We start from the raw sequence: 20,279 nt of genomic DNA, 5'->3' as shown, positions 1-20,279 counted from the left end.
GTTGTCCAAATGTCTTCTTGGACCAATTCGGTAAAGACCTCAGCAGTCACGAGACCTTTTTTTCAGTTATCACCAATGATCCTTTTTCCCTGTTTGAGCTTTGATAATGCAGCTTATAATGTGCTTGTCAGCTTTATGAAGTGATCACTCTCTTTTTTGTACAGAATGTAGTCATTAGGATGTCCTGTCTTCAGCCACTTCCTGTAAAATCTTTGCTTTTTACGAAAGACATTTTATCTGTGGATTAAACCAGTTTTTGGATTTCCTGGTTATCCTTATGACCCTTGATGCTCCTTCATAGGCAATTTTTGTGAGCTTTAGTGCCAGTAGCTGGAGAGCTTCCTCTGCAGGCTTCGTGTTTAGTTCTTGCCATTTGTATTCTCGAAGTTCTTTGAGGATGATGTTTGGCTTGATATACTTTAAAGAAAAGGTCGTTCTGTGCATGCCATTAAACTTTTTGCCGTCCCTCTGATTGGTTCCAGCAACACTGAATGTGGTCTCTACAGCTATGGGATTGTGGTCTGACTTAAAGCTAATCTAATGCTAAGTGTATTGTAATAGACAACACCTTTTAGCATTAGTAGAGGCATTTGATGCAAGAAAGCAAGCTTATGCAGCATCAGCCAAAAAAAAAAAAAAAAAAAACCCACTTCCACTTCACCCCTCTGTTCGTTCAAAATACCTGTCCAGCTGAGCCTTAAACTTATTTAGGCTATCAACCTCCACCACAAGGGATGGAAGTCTGTTCCACCAACCAACCACCCGCTGGCTAAAGGCAAATTTCCGCACGTCTATCCTACATCTGTCTTTCCTCAATTTGAATTTATGCCCTCTCAGGTGATTTTTCTGAGCTAGAGGAAGAATCCCATCAGCATTGAGCATGCTTAAACCATTCAAGGCTTTATACACCTCTATCAGATCACCTCGCTGGTGCCTAGTCTCCAGACACTGTAATTTGCAAAACTTAAGCCTTTCTTCGTAAGAGCACCCCTTTGTTCCATTCACTAATCTTGTTGCCCTTCTCTGTACTCGTTCCAGCAGCTCTACATCCTTCTTGAAATGAGGCCTCCAGACCTGTATACAGTACTCTAGGTGTGGCCTGACCATCGCCTTATACAATGGAATAATCACCTCCTTATCCCTGCTGGAAAAATTCCTGTATATCATTGACAATACTCCATGAGCTACTCTTGCAGCCCGTCTGCACTGCTCAGAGAACTTCATATCTGCCTGAACAACCACCCCCAAGTCCCTTTCATTCTCTACCACTGTCAGTATAGTACCACAGAGTTGATACGTTGCTCTGGGGTTGCTGTTTCCCATGTGTAGTACTTTACATTTGTCAATGTTAAACTTCATTTGCCACCTCTCAGCCCATCTGCTCAACCTTTCCAGATCCTGTTGCAGCAGCATAGTGTCAGTAGTGTCCTTGACAACCCTGCCAACCTTTGTATCGTCTGCAAACTTGGACATTAAGCCCGATATACCATCATCAATATCATTTATGAATACAGAAAACAATAATGGACCCAACACTGAGCCCTGAGGGACTCCACTAATAACATCAGTCCACGATGAGCAGTGTCCATTGATTACCACTCTCTGTCTTCTCCCCCTCAACCACCCCTTTATCCATAGCAGCAATTTGCCTCCAATGTCACACTGCTCCAATTTGTGTAGCAGTCTTCCATGTGCAACAGTATCAAAAGCCTTTCTAAGATCCAAGTATATAATATCAAAGTTATTCCCTGCATCCAGTTCTTTTGTGACTGCATCATAGTATCCAATCAAGTTGGTCAGGCAAGACTTCCCCTTAACAAAACTATGCTGTGTCTGAGCTATAACTGAAGTCTTGTCTAAATGATCCTGCAGTGCTTCTTTAACCAGTGCCTCCATTAATTTTCCTGGAACAGAAGTTAAGCTCACAGGTCTATAATTACTTGTGTCAGCCTTTGATCCTCCTTTGTGAATTGGGGTCACATTTGCACATTTCCAGTCTAGGGGTACCTCCCCTGAGTCCAAGGAAGCTCTCATAATTATGGCTAAGGGTTTGCTTACTTCCTTTGCTGCCTCCTTTAATATAACTGGATAGATCCCATCCACCCCAGGTGCCTTTCTTGTGTTTATCTTCAACAGTTTCTCCTCCACTTTACTCCCAGTTATTTCAAGATTCTGTAGCTTACTGCTAGAGTTGAATACACCTCTGGCATTCCCCTCGCTGAATAACTCCTCATGTGTGAATGTAGATGCAAAATATTCATTTAGTTTGTTAGCTACCTGAGCAGGATCATCAACACTTGACCCATCAATATCAAGTGGACCAATCTGATTCATCCCCTTCCTTCTAGAGTTTACATAAGTAAAGAACTCTTTGCTGTTTTCCTTTGCATCCCTTGCCAAGGATTTCTCGTAATCTGCCTTCGCCTGCCTAACCTCCTTTGTAACTTGGTTACAGATCAACTTGTATCTATCATAGGCTTCTGTGTCATGTGTTAATTTGTATGTATCCCATGCATGTTTCTTCTCTGCCATATGCCTCATCAGTTCATCTGACATCCATTTAGGCCTAAACCTTGAACAATATTTCTTAGTTGGTATGTAAAGCCTAGTAGCTTCCAAGATAAGTTCTTTGAATGCTTCCCATTTTGAATTTGCTGTTGGTAACATCATCAGTTGGTCCCACTGTATAGAATTTAAATACTGTCTCAGTCCATTGTAGTCGCTTTTACGGAAGCAATAACCCTTCCCTTTACCCCTAATGGTAGTTACCTCTTTGAGTAAATCCCACTTCAGCACACTGTGATCACTGCCACCTAGTGGTTCATTTATCTGCAGATTCTTAATCCATGAAGAATCACTGCTGATAATCAAATCAAGAGTATTTCTCCCTCTAGTTGCCTCCTGAACATGCTGATGTAGAAAACAATCATCCAATAAATCCACAAAAGCCCTGCTAGTGTGTGAGTGACCAACCCACAAATTCCAAATTCCAGACAATATCTGGGAAATTAAAATCTCCCATTATAAGACACTCTGATTTACTGGCCCACTCTATTTCCCTGTACAGTTCCTTATTATACTCATCAGAGTCATTAGGCCTATAGCACACTCCTACTCTCAATTTTGATCTCCCAATGTTTATGTCACACCAAACTGACTCCACACTCCACTGTCCAGCGATGTCGACTGGCTTCACTTCCTTGGTTTTTTATGTGTTTCTTAACTAATAGCATAACCCCTCCCCCCTTCCTATCCTGTCTATCCTTTCTGTAGACGTTGTGCTCCCCAAATTGCAGTTCTGCATCCCTTATATCTGTGTGACACCACGTCTCTGATATCCCAACAATATCTGCCTTCGATGTTTTGAGCAATACCTCAAATTCATCAAATTTATTTACTAAACTCCTAGCATTGGTGTACACGCAAGTATACCTGCACCTGTTTCTATTCTTAGCTACCCTAACACAACCCATGTGTTTACTTGTACCGCAATGGCTCCCAGTAGTCTCTGAAATACCATGCATCTTGTTTTTCAGGCTTCTGCTCATTCTAATAGAAGCAGTGCAAGAATCTCTTTCACCTCTGCCAGTGGCTACTGTCAATCTATTGGTCTTTGTCTCCCCCCAAGCTAGCAGTTTTCCGACCCACCTAACACTGCCTCGATAGCATCAGCAAATACACCTAACTGTTGATTCTCTCTAGTAGCTGGAGTAACCAGCTGTTTCGGATTAAGTTGTGCAAGAAGAGAGTCAAGATTTTTTTTTGCGGCGGTATGTTTTGGAATTGGCATGTTAACATCTCCTAACAGGATCATATCTACAGCTGGATTGAGGTTAATGGTAAGCCATGCAAAGAGTTCATTTCTTGAATCCCTGGTGTGCTCAGGAGGCAGGTATATAAGACAGATTTGTAATTTTATTTTCTCACTGAAAAAGGTAGCACAGGTAGCTTCAAAATTATCTGATTTGGAGAGGTGTTCCTTGATAGACTGATATTCATCTTTATACAGGATCATGGTTCCTCCACCCTGTTTTTCAGTTCTTCCAGTGCCAACACATTTGTATCCAAGCGGATTAGTGAGAATGTTTAGTTGTCTGTTATTACGTAACCATGTTTCAACAAGGCAAATGTAGTCAAAGTCAGCCATCATCATGCAGGTTTGTAATGCTGGAAGCTTGTTGGAAAAGCTTTGAACGTTCTGGAAAAAACACCGCACCCTGCCAATCCCTTGTCTCAGAGAAGGGGGAGGATTTGGTTGCTACTGTGATGTTTCAGAAGGGCTATTTGATCTTGATTTTATCATCCATCTATTCCTGTATGGTTTGATCAGCGACCCTGCTGGCCAGTCCTGAAAATTCAGTAGCAAGGAGGACTGTCCCATTGGGCACGTGACAACAAATGAGGTGTAAGTAGGATGCCTCGTTTTTATTTGTTTAAGTTCTACTGTTAATCCAAACTCAGTTTTACACATGTATTTGATGTTACTGGGCTGCATTGCAGGGCCTAATCTGGAGATGAAGATCTTTTCTCGTGTAGGAACGGCTGTAATATTATATCTGGCCAGCCAATTCAAATGTTGGATGTGCTATGAATGTCAGTACCAGGACCCTTGCGATTAGAAAAGCAAGGTGCTGTACATTGCCAGACATTATTACCAATAGTGTGGGTCCCATTCGAGGTATTGCCACTTGTTTCTGGCAAAAGTGAATAAGAAATACTATTGGAACTTGGGTCCTATAGTCGTGGGATACTTCTATTGTCTTGTTTTTTTTCTCTTCAGTTTTTGCTGATGATTTTCTCAGCAGTGATTGAAACAAAAGGAGGTTGAGGAGGAGGATATGATGATGGGGCATGAGGAATCTCAGGACATGAGGGGGATGGAGCCTCAAAGGAAGCAGAGCTCTGACAGTTGTACGTTCCATCTTCCTGTATATTCAGAGAGGCTTCCACTTGCCAAACTGCTGGACTGACAACTGGCTTTGTTATGAGTGGCAAGAATGTAGTTGAACTCACAATGCAGAGAGCAATCGACTGCTTTGCTAATCTTCACACCTGATTGATCACTGGATGACTGAGGGGAAGAAGGGGGGGGCCTGTAGCCCATATTCTTCATGCGGGTGTGATTTTCCAAGCTATCTATCTTCTCCACCAGTCCCTTCACACTGTGTAGAATTTTGAGATTTTGCTCTTTAAGCAGGTTGTTTTCTTCTTGCAAGGGCGAATATGAGTTTATAGATGGGAAGTAGTTATTCAGAGAAGTTTGCAGAGATCTCAGCACTAAACTGCTGCAAGATAGGTTCCATGGACTCACTGAGCATCTTTATAAGCTTATTTTTTGAAATTGTAAGTAGAGGTGATGTTTCAGTTTGCTGCCTTGTGGGAGATGTCAGTATTCCATCCCCGCAATTTTCTGGGCAAGCATCACAACCAAGAATGTCTTGAATTGAGTCTTCAAGTATGAGGGAGTTGTTTTGGTCCACAACCTTGTGGAAAGAGACGGGAGCTTCTGTTACTTCAGACAGAATTTGCTCTGTAGTTTGAATGTCTTCAACTGCACTTATCAGAAAAGTTGATTCTTTCGAGCTGTCTTGTTGTTTTGCACACGAAAGGCAAATAAAATTTTGTTTCTTTGCTTTGCTAAGCCTTTTAATATTCAAGGAGGTGGCAGCAGCCTCCAAAAAACTGGTCACAAATTACATCTAATTCTTACATTTAATTGTAAGAATCTCAGTTTTTAGACATATGCTACATATTTTTTCAATGGTTGCACTGCTAGCTTCAGCCATTGTCACTATGAGGGAGAAGGAAACACAATGCTCACCCTTAGTTAGCTCTGTTGGAGGTGGGTTGTAAACAGCAACAGATGCCAATTACTGCTTTATTTACAGAAGCTCTTTTTGTTGCCCTGGGCTATCCTTGGCCTTGTACAGGAATTATCAGTGGGTCTTAACAGTGGTGGTTCAAGAGCTATATGCAACGAGCCAAAGGCAGGCAATATGCGATACAAAAAATGTAAAAAGGTGCTTTACCTGAAAGAGTGAAATGAAAATGGACATCACCATTGGAAAGGGCTCCCTTCTAGCAATCCAAGAGTATAAGATGTTGTTGGGTTACTCATACTTAAACATAAAAACGGAAGGACTTAACACGAGCAAATTCTTGCACCGCCACCACACGTGACCGCATACGCTGTCATCCAAAGGTATTTCTCTCCTCCAACTAAAAATTAAATTTCAACGAAATATTCATCAAAGGAGACATACTGTCTCCTTTCCATTATATACCTTTCTTGCATATCTTCCACTATCAAACCCTACTGGGTGCCTCCGTAGCCAGGTGGGCAGGAGTAACAGTGCGTAGCACATACTTCTTGATTAGACCGGGATTTGATCCCGTGACCACCAAATACAGAGGATGCAGAAAGGTCAGGGAATGACCACTGCATATCCCCAGAGCAATATGGCCTTAGTTGCTAATGCTCCTAAAAACCAAAAATAACAATATAGCAACTCTCCTGCTCCTACCTGTCAGCTCGCTACTCCACTAAGGGACTGTGTGAATATGCCTTTTTTTCCTTTTAATGGTACTTTGATGAAAACAGTAACTAAAAACTTAGCTTTCTCCTCAGCCCGGCTGATATTCCACTCTTGTTCAGCTTCTTGTGCCAATCTATTTCTCACAAACATGCCACAGACAGAGGTGGTCCAGCATGTATCAGGGAATGACATACTGGGTGGTGAACGTCAGGAATAGTAGTATACATCAGTTACAATAGTCATTCACCTCTGGTCATTATTGATGGAATACTGATTGCAAGGTGTTATGTTGGAACCATTCCAAAATAATTGTATCAGCCCCTTCTGTGCTCTGTTATCCAAAATGCTACTTTCCAGTAGGATAATGCTTGCCTCTATATGGCTCTCATTTCCTGACAGTATTTATGTGATATGGCTTGCATGTTAACCAGATCAGTTGCCCACTAGGATGTTCACTGACCTCTGTCTCTCTGCCCTTACACTGTTGCCCAACTCGCGGCACAAGAATCATGCCTCAATGTTCAGCAAGATGACAAATGCCACCTTCTCGAATTTCTACCATGATGTTTGGTTACTTATACTGCAGTTCAAGGAAGCTATATTTCATCTTGATGTGTGACAAATTTTCTTACGTAAATACTTCTGAACTGATACACAAACTTAATCATTTGTTATCCATGTTGATGTCACAGCTCATTCAACAGCTCAAAAAATGAAAATGTCCCCCATCTTTTAGGTGGGTGCAATTTCAATCAGTTATAAGCAGTGTATTTCTGAAATACACAAATACACAGTCCAAAAGATATTAAGAGTAGGAGACCGGCAGAATTACTTAACAAGTACAGGTCACTTTTGAAAAAAAGCGTGAATAGAGGGTTGAATTTCAAAGTGTCTGCAATTCTGCCCAGACACGATAGGAGGGAGTATATGAGAGCCTTGTCGATCAATTCGGCCCTGGAAAGATTGTGCAAGGCTCAAGAGGTAGAATTTTTTTCAGCCTGGTCTGTACTTGTTAACAGAAGGAACTGCTTCTACAGGGATGGGATACACTTAAATAGAAAGGGTGCAAGAATATTTGCTATCGAGGCAGTGTTAGGTGGGTTGGAAAACTTCTATCTTGGGGGGGATACAAGGATTAATAGATTAACAGTAGCCACTGGCAGAGGTGAAAGTGATTCTTTCACTGCTTCTATTGGAATGAGCAGAAGCCTGGAAAACAAGTAGGATATTTCAGAAACTGCTGGGAGTCATTGCGGTACAAGTAAACACATGGGTTGTGTTAGGGTAGCTAAGAAAAAGAACAGGTCCATGTATACTTGCGTGTACACCAATGCTAGAAGTTTGGAAAATAAATTTGATGAATTTGAGGTACTGCTCAAAGCATCAAAGGCAGATATTGTTGGGATATCAGAGACGTGGTGTCACACAGTTATAAGGAATGCGGAACTGGAATTTGGGGAATACAATGTGTATAGAAAGGATAGACAGGACAGGAGGGGAGGAGGGGTTATGCTATTAGTTAAGAAACACATAAAATCCAAGGAAGTGAAGCCAGTCGACATCGCTGGACAGTGTAGTGTCGAGTCAGTTTGGTGTGACATAAGCATTGGGAGATCAAAATTGAGAGTAGGAGTGTGCTATAGGCCTAATGACTCTGATGACTATAATAAGAAACTGTACAGGGAAATAGAGTGGGCCAGTAAATCAGAGAGTCTTATAAGGGGGGATTTTAATTTCCCAGATATTGACTGGAATTTGTGGGTTGGTCACTCACACACTAGCAAGGCTATTGTGGATTTATTAGATGATTGTTTTCTACATCAGCATGTTTGGGAGGTAACTAGAGGGAGTAATACTCTTGATTTGATTATCAGTAGTGATTCTTCATGCATTAAGAATCTGCAAATAGAGGAACCACTAGGTGGCAGTGATCACATTGGGCTGAAGTGATATTTATTCAAAGAGGTAACTACCATCAGAGGTAAAGGGAAGGGTTTTTGCTTTCGTAAAGGCGACTAAGATGGTCTGAGACAGTATTTAAATTCTATACAGTGGGACCAACTGATGATGTTACCAACAGCAAATTCAAAATGGGAAGCATTCAAAGAACTTATCTTGGAAGCTACTAGGCTATACATACCAACTAAGAAATATTGTTCAAAGTTTAGGCCTAAATGGATGTCAGATGACCTAATGAGACATATGGTAGAGAAGAAAAATGCATGGGATACATATAAATTAACAAGTGACACAGAAGCCTATGATAGATATAAGTTGCTCTGTAACCAAGTTACAAAGGAGGTTAGGCAGGCAAAGGCAGATTACGAGAAATCTTTGGCAAGGGATGCAAAGAAAAACAGCAAAGAGTTTTTTACTTATGTAAACTCTAGAAGGAAGGGGATGAATCAGATTGGTCCACTTATTATCGATGGTTCAACTGTTGATGATCCTGCTTAGGTAGCTAACAAACCAAATGAATACTGTATTTTGCATCAACATTCACACATGAGGAGTTATTCAGCGATGGGAATGCCAGAGGTGTATTCAACTCTGGCAGTAAGCTAGATAATCTTGTAACAACTGAGAGTAAAGTGGAGGAGAAATTGTTGAAGATAAACACAAGAAAGGCACCTGGGCTGGATGGGATTTATCCAGTTATATTAAAGGAGGCAGCAAATGAAGTATGCAAACCCTTAACCATAATTATGAGAGCTTCCTTGGACTCAGGGAAGGTATCCATAGACTGGAGATGCGCAAATGTGACTCCAATTCACAAAGGAGGATCAAAGGCTGACACAAGCAATTATAGACCTGTGGGTTTAACTTCTGTTCCAGGAAAATTAATGGAGGCACTGGTTAAAGAAGCACTGAAGGATCATCTAGACAAAACTTAAGTTATAGCTCGGACACAGCATGGTTTTGTTAAGGTCTTGTCTGACCAATTTGATTGGATACTATGATGCAGTCACAAAAGAACTGGATGCAGGGAATAACTTTGATATTATAGTCAGGAGTGGGAGTGCAGTAGTGAACGCTCTTTGAGTAGACTGGGGTTCAAGCCCCTGACTGCTGAATACGGTTGATCTGCCAACCCGCACTGGACCAGCGTGGCAGATTATGGTCCATTTTCCTCAGTATGAATTGTTGAGGAGGCTTCCATCCTGCAGTGGATTGATAATGGCTGCACTTTAACTTTTTTTTTTTTTTACTTGGATCTTAGAAATTATTTTGATACCGTTGCACATGGAAGACTGCTGCACAAATTGGAGCTGTGTGGCATTGGAGGCATATTGCTGCTATGGATAAAGGGGTGGTTGAGGGGGAGAAGAGAGAGAGTGGTAATCAATGGACACTGCTCAACGTGGACTAATGTTATTAGTGGAGTCCCTCAGGGTTCAGTGTTGGGTCCTTTATTGTTTTCTGTATTTATAAATGATATTGATGATGGTATATCAAGCTTAATGTCCAAGTTTGCAGACGATACAAAGGTTGGCAGGGTTGTTAAGGACCCTACTGACGCTATGCTGCTGCAACAGGATCTGGAAAGGTTGAGCAGATGGGCTGAGAGGTGGCAAATGAAGTTTAAAATTGACATATGTAAAGTACTACATATGGGAAACAGCAACCCCAGAGCAACGCATCCATTCTGTGGTACTATACTGACAGTGGTAGAAAATGAAAAAGGACCTGGGGGTAATTGTGCAGGCAGATATGAAGTTCTCTGAGCAGTGCAGACGGGCGGCAAAAGTAGCTCATGGTGTCTTATCAATGATATACAGGAATTTTTCTAGTAGGGATAAGGAGGTGATTATTCCCTTGTATAAGGCAATGGTCAGACCACACCTTGAATACTGTATACAGGTCTGGATGCCTCATTTCAAGAAGCATGTAGAGCTGCTGGAAAGAGTACAGAGAAGGGCAACAAGATTAGAGAATGGAACAAAGGGTTGCTCTTACGAAGAAAGGCTTAAGTTTTGCAAATTACAGTGTCTGTAGACTAGGCACCGGCGAGGTGATCTAATAGAGGTGTATAAAGCCTTGAATGGTTTGAGCATGCTCAATGCTGATGGGATTCTGCCTCTTCCTCAGAATAATCACCTTAGAGGGCATAAATTCAAATTGAGGAAAGACAGATGTAGGATAGATGTGTGGAAATTTGCCTTTAGCCAGCGAGTAGTTGGTTGGTGGAACAGACTTCCATCCCTTGTTGTGGAAGTTGATAGCCTAAATAAATTTAAGGCTCAGCTGGACAGGTATTTTGAACGAACGGAGGGGTGAAGTGGAAGTTTTTTTTTTTTGGCTGATGCTGCATAAGCTTGCTTTCTTGCATCATATGCCTTCTTTTTTTTTTTTTTTTTTTTTTTTTTATGTAAACCCCAAACACGAGAGGTATTAGAACCTATAGTACTTAGTACCGTGCTTGGGTTGGAGGTTGAGAAGACGAAAGACGATATTTGTTGACATTGGACTTGAACTTCTGTAGACTGTAATTTTCAGGAAATCCGTATAAAGGAAGGTTTTTCCAGAAAACGGCAGTTGAATGAATAAACGAGGAAGATGAAAAGTTGGTTCTGTGAGTTTGAAGTTGGACAGTAAATGGATGTTGGCTGGTGGCGGCGGCACATGTTCAGACTGTTTTGAAAGAGAGAGCAGGAATTATAGAAGCCAATTCAGAAGAACAGTGCCTATGGAAGTATCTGTAGAAGAGGCATGCAGCAGAAACAGTACATCTATGAGAAAGCGAGTGGAGAGACTCTGTTAGAGATGAATCTTTAATTAACCTAACTGCCCTCTTCTGAATGGAATCAAGAAGCCTGAGAGAGGTTTTGGTGCCACCACCCCAGCTATGGGAACAATATTGCATGGCAGGGTGGATTTGCAATTTATACAGAGTGAGCATCTGTTTGGAAGAAAAGTAACACCGATAGCGAAAGAGAAAACCCAAGTTTTTCAGATGCAGAGGAAGGAATATTTGTATTGTGCTTGTGCCAAGAGAGATTAGAAGTCAGGGTAATTCCCAAAAGAGATATATCATTTTGCCTAGAAATCGGAGTGTCACTAAAGATAAGCATAGGAGCAGAAAAATCCTTTTTGTGAGATATAAGACAAGGCTAAGTTTTAGAAGGGTTGAAATCAACTAAGTTGTCTTTGCCCCACTGGAGAATTACCTGAAGATCAGCATTTAAGGAATTGGTAGCAGATTTTCGAGAAGTTGAAGCTGATTGAACAGGGCAAGGTTTCTCAAATTGGAATGTGGAATGCAATGTGCTATCATCACCAAAACTATGGATAGGATATCCAGTCAATGGAAGAAGGTCATTAATATACAAGAGGAAAAGAATAGGGGATTTATATCTGCAATTTAAGGTTTCTCAAATTGGAATGTGGAATGCAATGTGCTATCATCGCCAAAACTATGGACAGGATATCCAGTCAATGGAAGAAGGTCATTAATATACAAGAGGAAAAGAGTAGGGGAAAGAACTGAACCTTGGGGAACACCTGCATTAGTGGAGAAGTTAGAAGACAGAGAGCCATCTATCATCATCCTCAGTGAGCGATCAGAGAGAAAACTGGATAACCAATTACTAAAAACAGTTCGAAAACTATAAAATGGAAGCTTGTTTAGAAGACCTTTATGCCAAACACGATCGAAAGCCTTTGAGATGTCATGAGCAACTACTTGTGTTTCACCGAACCTTTCCATTGAATTAGTCCATAAATGAGTAACATAAGCCAGAACATCACCAGTGGATCGACACTGATGGAATCCATACTGGTGATTGTTGATCAGATGGAAGGTTTCTAGGTAGTTTAAGAATTGGAGGTTAATTGATTTTTCCATTACTTTAGAAAGAGTAGACGTAATTGCAATGGGACGATAATTGGATGGGAGGGATTTGTCACCGTTTTTAGGAACTGACTGGATATGAGCAAATTTCCAAGCAGAAGGAAAAACACCTTTGGAATAAGAAAGTGAAAAAATGCGGCAATGAATAGGAGTAAGTTCAGGGGCACAGGTTTTGAGAACAAGTGGAGAAATACCATCAGGACCTGGAGCTTTCTTAGCATCAAGGTTCGTCAAAATCCTTCTGACATCCTTTTGCATTGAATGGAGCGTGCTGGGAATGGTGGGAGGTGTTCTATCAAGATCATTAATATATGAGTTGGAAGAAAAATGGGATGCTAGCAGGTCAGCTTTATCCTTGGCTGAAGTGACAACAGAACCATCTGGTTTGGACAGAGGTGGGAGCAGAGATGGGCAAAAGTTATGGCCAATAGCTTCGGCAAGGGACCAGAATGCTCGTTTACCATTAGGGTGCTAATGGTAGCTGAGTACTAATGCTACTAATGCTAATGGTAAAGTAGAAAGTGTCTTCATAACTGAATCAAATGCATTGTGCATATGTACAATGAAGGACAGAAAATATGGCATGTAAAAATGGATCATTTTTGTGAGATTAAAAGTATGTGTACCAATGTTTATAAAACCTTTGTGGCTATTTTCTTTCAGCTCACTATCTATATCCTTGCACACTACACAGTAGCTGGCTTAGAATCCAATTCACTGTATGGATTTTATTAAGGACACTGCACAGAGGATGCTCTCTACCAAATAAGCCAAGCTGCAGTCAACACTAATCGCAAGTATTTTCTCCTCATAGCCACTGACTTTGCCTGCCTGGGCCTTTGACATGCTCTGGTGGCCAAGCATTTTCTGCAGGCCAAGACAAGCATGCATACCAGTCACTTATATAAGTGCATACAAAGTTGCCTTTCTAACATATATTTCTAACATCTGCATAAGCTTGCTTTCTTGCATCAAATGCCTCTACTAATGCTAATGCTAATTCTAACAGGAAGATCACCATCTCTTCACCATACCAGAAGCAACAAGTCTATCTACAGAGGCTGCCCACAGGGCTTGGTTCTCGGCCAGTTCCTTTGGAATATCGCTTGGATCTGGGCCCTGTTATCATCCAAGCATTAGTGGATGACATAGCAGTGGACACCAGAGTGGCTCACAGGGCCACTGGCAATCATGCACTACAGATCTTACAGGACTGGGCGACCCTACACAAGCTCCGAATTTCCCCACAGAAGACACAATCCATACCTTTCAAAGTCACCCTGCAAATATCAAGGCCTTCACAGATCAAGGTACAAGGAAAAACCATCAAGCTGGTAATTTTCTTAAAACACTTGTGTATTATCCTGGATTCGAAGCTCTCCTTCTTACTGCACCTCTCATACCTTCAAGTCAAAATCAGAAATTATGCAGCCCTAATTATCCGAATGAGCAGGTGCGACTGAACCGGTGAACACTGAAACTCCTGTATAAAACTATATTCCTTCCTGTTATTACCTACGGGAGGAATATAGCTTTATACAGGATTTTGTACCATACAGCAATAATTGTTCGCAATAAATGCAAACTAGAAATAATTCAGCGGAGTATCTTGCTAGCTATAAACAGGGCCTGCTGCACAGTAAGCTCTCCAGCCCTCCAAGTTCTTGCGGGTGCCGTTCCCCTTGATTTGGAGGTTATCCATTGAGGATTGCACTACTGCTTGTTGCAGGGCATCCCAGCCACCAATCTTTGGCCATACCATCGATACCCTCAATGACTGTAAGCAAGAAAAGAAGAAAATAGCTGCTATGTTACTACAAATCTGTAGTTTTACAAACCTGTACATTTCTGGCAGACAAGATGGGAAGAGACAGAGAAAGGCCTAATGACTAAGAAATTCATCCCGGACGTCAAACTTGTATATCCAAAGTCACCTCTACTGTACATATATTATAACTGGACACGGCTCCATTAATCATAAGTTGACTACCTTGGGAATCATCAAAAGCCCCTACTTATATATGTGGAGAAATTGAAGATTGGGACCATCTTCTTTATAACTGCCCAATTTATGATGATCTTCAAGGAATGCTATTCACTGACTTCAACACATACCTCAAGGACAGGAGTACCTGTTCATTTCTGATGAACAATCTTACAGACTACTAACAGAGCATGCACAGAACCTCTTCATTAAGCGCAGGACTCTATAACCAACTCAAGCCAGGGATACAAACCTGTGAAGGACCTGCCCAAATCGGAAGAAATAAAATCTCTACTTGACCTTTTTTACCAACATTGACTTGCTAACCCTGGAATATCCAGGGTAGGGTAACCTGCTAACCCAGCCACATGGTTGGGAAGGATCCAGTGGTCTATACAACTCCACCGCCAATGTCAGTTACACTCAGCACTCTTGCTACGTAGCTTTTCTACTTTCCTGAGGTTATCCCCTTCCCCTTTTCACTTATTGGGACTAACGCTCCACTGTTAACTTAGGGGATGCCTTCACTCAAATCCCCTTACTCTTACAGACTAAGGGGATGTGATGACAAGCATGTCCCCCCTTACTCACATCCCCTTCTTCTTCTTCTGTACACCCTGTACTACCGAACTCTACTGCTTTCTCTTTTTTTCCACCCCCCCTCTCTTTTTTCTTTTTTACTTGGTCTCTGTTGAGGAAGCTCAGGCGACCCTGACGAAGACCAGCCAGAGTATGGATGAGCAGCCTGACTACCTCCTAGTGGGGTGTGTGTGTGCGCGCGTGCGGGCAATGTGGGGTCCCACCAGGGGTTCTGCGGCCAAATTCTAGGACATAACAAAACCTGACATAATACTTACTACACATTCAATGTACAACACTTCTCTGGCATTTACAGTAGTACTGTATTTCTTCACAGCATATATATGGTGCAGATGTGGGAAACCACAGGTGATGCCTGACCCTAACACTATACACACTATCTATTCACTATCACTTCCTTTAATGTTCCGATATTTACAGATGCATCCATCTGATCCAATCTTAATCATATGTTGCAAATTAATATTTATGTGTTTCTAAGCTACATATTCACAATACTTTTTGTTCAGAAGGCCATACGGAATCAAAGCCTTCCCAGGGAGTAAGAGAACATATGCTGAAAATTTGGCACTGATCAGAAGACTAATGAGTAATAACCAAACATCTGAAGCACCTTTCCATTCATATATAAAAAGATTGATAATTCAAGATTAGGAACAAAAAAAAAAAAAAAAATCTACAAGACAAATTTTAATGAAATCTGTGATTCTCAACAAATATTTCTAAAAGATCTAAATATAAAATTTCACAATGCTCTATTCAGCAAGGGTTAAGTTATTATATGTGGATCGGTAGATGGATAAGAAATGGTGAAGGCAGTAGGCACAAGTGAATGCACACCTAAAAAACTACCTGTGTTACTGAATATATCTTATGTCTATAGTGCTTATGGTATGACTTGCCATGAAAAATAAAGTTAATAAAAAACATCTATTCCAGATTACATTATAATCTTCTATTTAAAAATATTGGGGTGAATAACCTGCAACTACTTGGGCTATGGAAGTTTATTTTATTTTATTTTTATTTACTTATTTCCTAAAGAAAACATTGAGAAATAATCAAAAGTGGCTGCACTATGAGTATTTAAATTTGAGGATAACTACTATCCTCGCATGCCTCCTTGCATTACAGAAATTGATACACTCATCTAATTACTAGGGTAAATTTTAAGGAATATTCTTTTGGAGAATACTCTTCTTGTTCTCCAAGAATATTTCTACTCAAACAATTATGCTCAACAAAAGGGTTAAGAAATAACTCTAATGCCTACAGCAGTAAAATTAAATTATATTGAAAAAATAATAATAATAATTTCAGAAAAAACTGAAATAAATAAGTCCTTTAAATCCAATTAAATTATAATTGCAATTAAAAATGGTAACTGCATAACAAGGAATTGCCATGCAGTCTGTATACAAAGTTGCACTATTGTGAAAGTTTATAAATAAAGAGTACTGTAAATCAAATTCAATGGCTAGGAGTGAAAACGGCAACCTGATTGTGACAGCAGACTGGGCAATATTTTCTACATATAGGGTCAAACTTTTTGGGCAAGGATGAAGTGGCTCTAGTTATAACACACAAAAATGCAGGAGAGATAATATGGCATATAAAAGTGGATCATTTTTGTGAGATTAAAAGAAAATATAAAGATATAAAAGTAAAAGCAATAATTTCTCAAAATCAGGATGTTTTGTTTTTGGTGCCAAGAACAAACCATCCTGAAATTTTTAAGTTAGGAGGAGGAGAGGATAGGAAGTACAGACACAGTGTTCTCATAGTGATATGATTTAGATTTTAATAAATATGAGATGTTCATTTTGAAATTATATGTTAGCCAAACAAAGGATATTTGTAATGCAAAAATATTTCTACAACTTCTACTTACTAGATGAAGCAAAAAATAATTAAGCATTGCTGCAATCCTATCAACAATCGATGGATGGCAAAAGATGGATTTTATTTCTTGTGTCAGCAGCTGAAGTGTATGAATTGTTTCATTACTCATAACATTGTGAAACCTAGCAAGTAGTCCCATATGTTGAAAACTGGCCTCTTCTTGGCGATTTTCACCAGCATGAGATGCTATCTCATTTTGATTATATTGATATTCTTTGAGTTTACTCATATACTAAAAAATATCAAAGGAAAAAAGTGCTTTTTTATAAATAGAAATAAATATATTTATATACAGAAATAGAATCTAAAACTTAGAATTTTAAAAAAAGTTGTTCACTTTAGTGACAGTTTTCATAGGTCCTAGTTAATTAAAATTTATACAAGTTTACATTGTGAAGTGCTATTAATTAAAAATAACGGCACAATAAAAATAAAAGCACTTTTTAAAAATATGCACAAAGAAAACAGTAGCTGCATTGAATTTAAAATGCAAAAATAACAATTTATTTTAAATCTAAACTGTAACAATACTATTACAATTAAGTTAATTCACAAATCAGACATAAAATTTTATTAAATGCTGATTATTTGTAAAAATGAAAAATTCATAACTAGTTTTATTTCATTACTACCTCTGACAGTCTTTGAGTAAAAGTTACTATACTCTCCCAATTACCGAAAGTAGTTGGGAAATAAATTTTTGGGAATAACTGAAAATCCTGGATAAACCAAAAACAGAAAGAAAAAATTGTAATTTTAGTCACATTTACAATTGTTGTGTGTGTTATTAAAAAAAGTGTGCTACATGTACAAGTACAAGGAACTCCAACAAATTTGGAATCTCTTCTACTTAATGTTCCAGAGAACATTAAGTAGAAGGGATGAATGCAGAAAATTTGATTCTGTGAGTTTGTCAGTTGCCTCAATTGCTACTCATCTCAGTTGCCCAGACTATTTGCTCTATAATTCCTTTTGCTTCAAAGGTGGCACTTGAAACTTTTAAACCCAACTTTCGCCTGTTTAACTTTCCTAACAGAAAGGTAATTTCCTTAGAGAGTTTTAAGCTCACAACTTTAGCTGGCTTCAGTTTTCTTGCTACACAGATCCAGCCTGATCAAGAAGCTGAGGATTTTGTGATTACTAATTACAACCCTTTAAGGCACACAGTCAATGTTTTCAGTTATCTATGCACCTAAAATCACAACTTGGTAAATGTCTCTTCTCCAATGGAGCCCCTCCCTCTCTCTCTCTCTCTCTCTCACACACACACACACACACACACACACACACACACACACACACACACACACACACACACACACCCTTTCCTGTTTGGCATTAAAACTGCGAAATGGGATGATTTGCATGATTTCTATGTGAACTTTTAAAAATAGTAACCCATGGTTGGATTACTGTTTTAAATCTTCCTATTCCAATGTTTGCTCATATCATGTCAATGAAATTATTGTTGTAGGGATGAAATCCTTTATTCATAATTTTATTCTAAAACCTTGTCTTTTGTCTAAATTTTGGTTTTCCAATAAATTGCTAAGACTAATCAAGATAAGAATAATTTCAATAAATTTCAAGAAATAATTTCAATTCAAACTCAATCTTCTTGTTGTCCAAATGGTAATTTTGAGTATTCTGGTGTCTTGCAAAAGCTGTTGGCTGCAACTCTGCTCTATCTATATTCCCATCTTTGTTATAACCTCATGGTTCTCTTTGCATCTGGAGCTAAAGATAAAAGCTGACTTACTATCAACCTACTTTTCTTTCAACTCTTGCATCAAACTTTGCTCTTCACATTTCTATGGCTTTTGATTTTGGCACAAAGGTCTTTGAATCAAGCTCCCATTCATCTTAAGGAATGGGAACTTGTTTAAAAGACAATTTTTTTTTTTTTTTTTGCAATTATGACTACTCATTGCAGGTGATGGTAAATGGCTCAATGTCTCTCAATCTCTCTCGCTCCCCCTTCCACAACTTCTCCACTAATGCTGGGGTTTCCCCATGTTCTTTCTCCCACTCATTTTCTCTTGTATGTTAATAACCTTCTTCTACTCTCTGTAATTGTATACATAGTTTCGTTGATGACAAAATACTATATTTCACCTTTCGGTTTAAGAAACCTTGCCTTGCACAAGCACTAACTTCTTAAATATTCACCACCAATTCCTTAAATGCCAATCTCCAGTTGGCCAATGGAAACATAGTTCTGCTTCTATACTCATATTCAATGACACTCAGATTTCTTTGTGAGATCACATATCTCTGTTAGGAATTATCCTGACTTCTAATCTCTCTCTTGGAATATGCACATCACAAATATTGCTTAATCTATACCAAAAAAACTTGGATTTATTTTACACAATCAGCATTACCTTTCTTCTAAGAAATTATTCACTCAGTATAAATATCTTAAAGCCACCTTATCATGGAATACTGTAGGCACATCCAATGTGAGTACCCCAAAAACCTCTGTCAAGCTTCTAGATTCTATTCAAAAGAAGACAGTTTGGTTAATTATTGACCCATCCCTTACAATGTCTCTACACTCTCTGCCTCCAAGTATCTGGTGCATGCCTTTTCTATAGGTACTCCCATGAAGACTGTTTTTCTAAATTGGCATCTGTAATTCCTCCACTTTCTTTCAAACCAGTATGAACATGGGCCAGTGCAACTAGTGAGCATCTATTCACTGCCTTGCTCCAAAAAAAAAGTAATTAGGAGTGTAGCAGATTTGTAGGTGGAAATGAACATCATTAAGATTTGAACTCATACCACATATATTTGTAAAATGAATGATCAAGTTTTTGGGAGGTTCAGATACATTTTTGGAGATAAATTTTGTTCTATTAGTTTGACTATTCATGATGCACTGAGCAGATAAGACAAAAGTGATTGGGTAGAGTTGGTATGAATTAATGAAATTTTTGGATATAGAGTGCATACACAACAGCAAGAATGTAACCAGTTGCTTTGCATAAGAGCTTCAACAATGCACCCTGCATATACACTACTCAAATTCCATCCAGTCACTAGCTGGCAGAATAAGGGAAGCAAGTTTATATAATAGGCTGATCTAGATGCCTCTTTATAGAGTAATCATTAGGTTTGGTCTAATCGACTATCTAAGTGGCTGAATACCAATTAGAGCTGTACCATCAAAATGCAAGGAATTATGTTATCTCACTATGATGCCCATTATAAGATATCATTCACACTGCAGTGGTTTTGTGAGCAACCATTGGCACTGCATACAAGAACAGACACACATGCACAATCCCTCACACTGCATGATATTGGGTTGCCGGGGTTTGTGCTGAAGACTAAATATGGGTTTCACTACTTTGAGCCTCCATTAAGCAAAGTGGTCATATTGCCTACACAGACACTTTGGAAT

General features: G+C 39.5%; 1 protein-coding gene across 2 annotated transcripts in view; it reads right to left on the bottom strand.

Annotated features, from left to right (window-relative positions):
* The window catches only part of Ube4A (Ubiquitination factor E4A), a 523,714-nt gene that overhangs the window by 62,754 nt on the left and 440,681 nt on the right, over positions 1–20,279 (bottom strand). For both annotated transcript variants that reach the window (XM_090376475.1, XM_090376476.1), the window contains exon 16: positions 16,863–17,105. In XM_090376475.1, coding sequence (XP_090232601.1) covers positions 16,863–17,105 — 243 coding nt within the window. The remainder of the gene's footprint in view (positions 1–16,862; positions 17,106–20,279) is intronic.

Source organism: Mastigoproctus giganteus, chromosome 6 (assembly GCF_048544385.1).
Source record: "Mastigoproctus giganteus isolate SK-2022 chromosome 6, ASM4854438v1, whole genome shotgun sequence".
Classification (NCBI taxonomy): domain Eukaryota; kingdom Metazoa; phylum Arthropoda; class Arachnida; order Uropygi; family Thelyphonidae; genus Mastigoproctus; species Mastigoproctus giganteus.
This window is presented reverse-complemented; position numbering and strand designations above follow the sequence as displayed.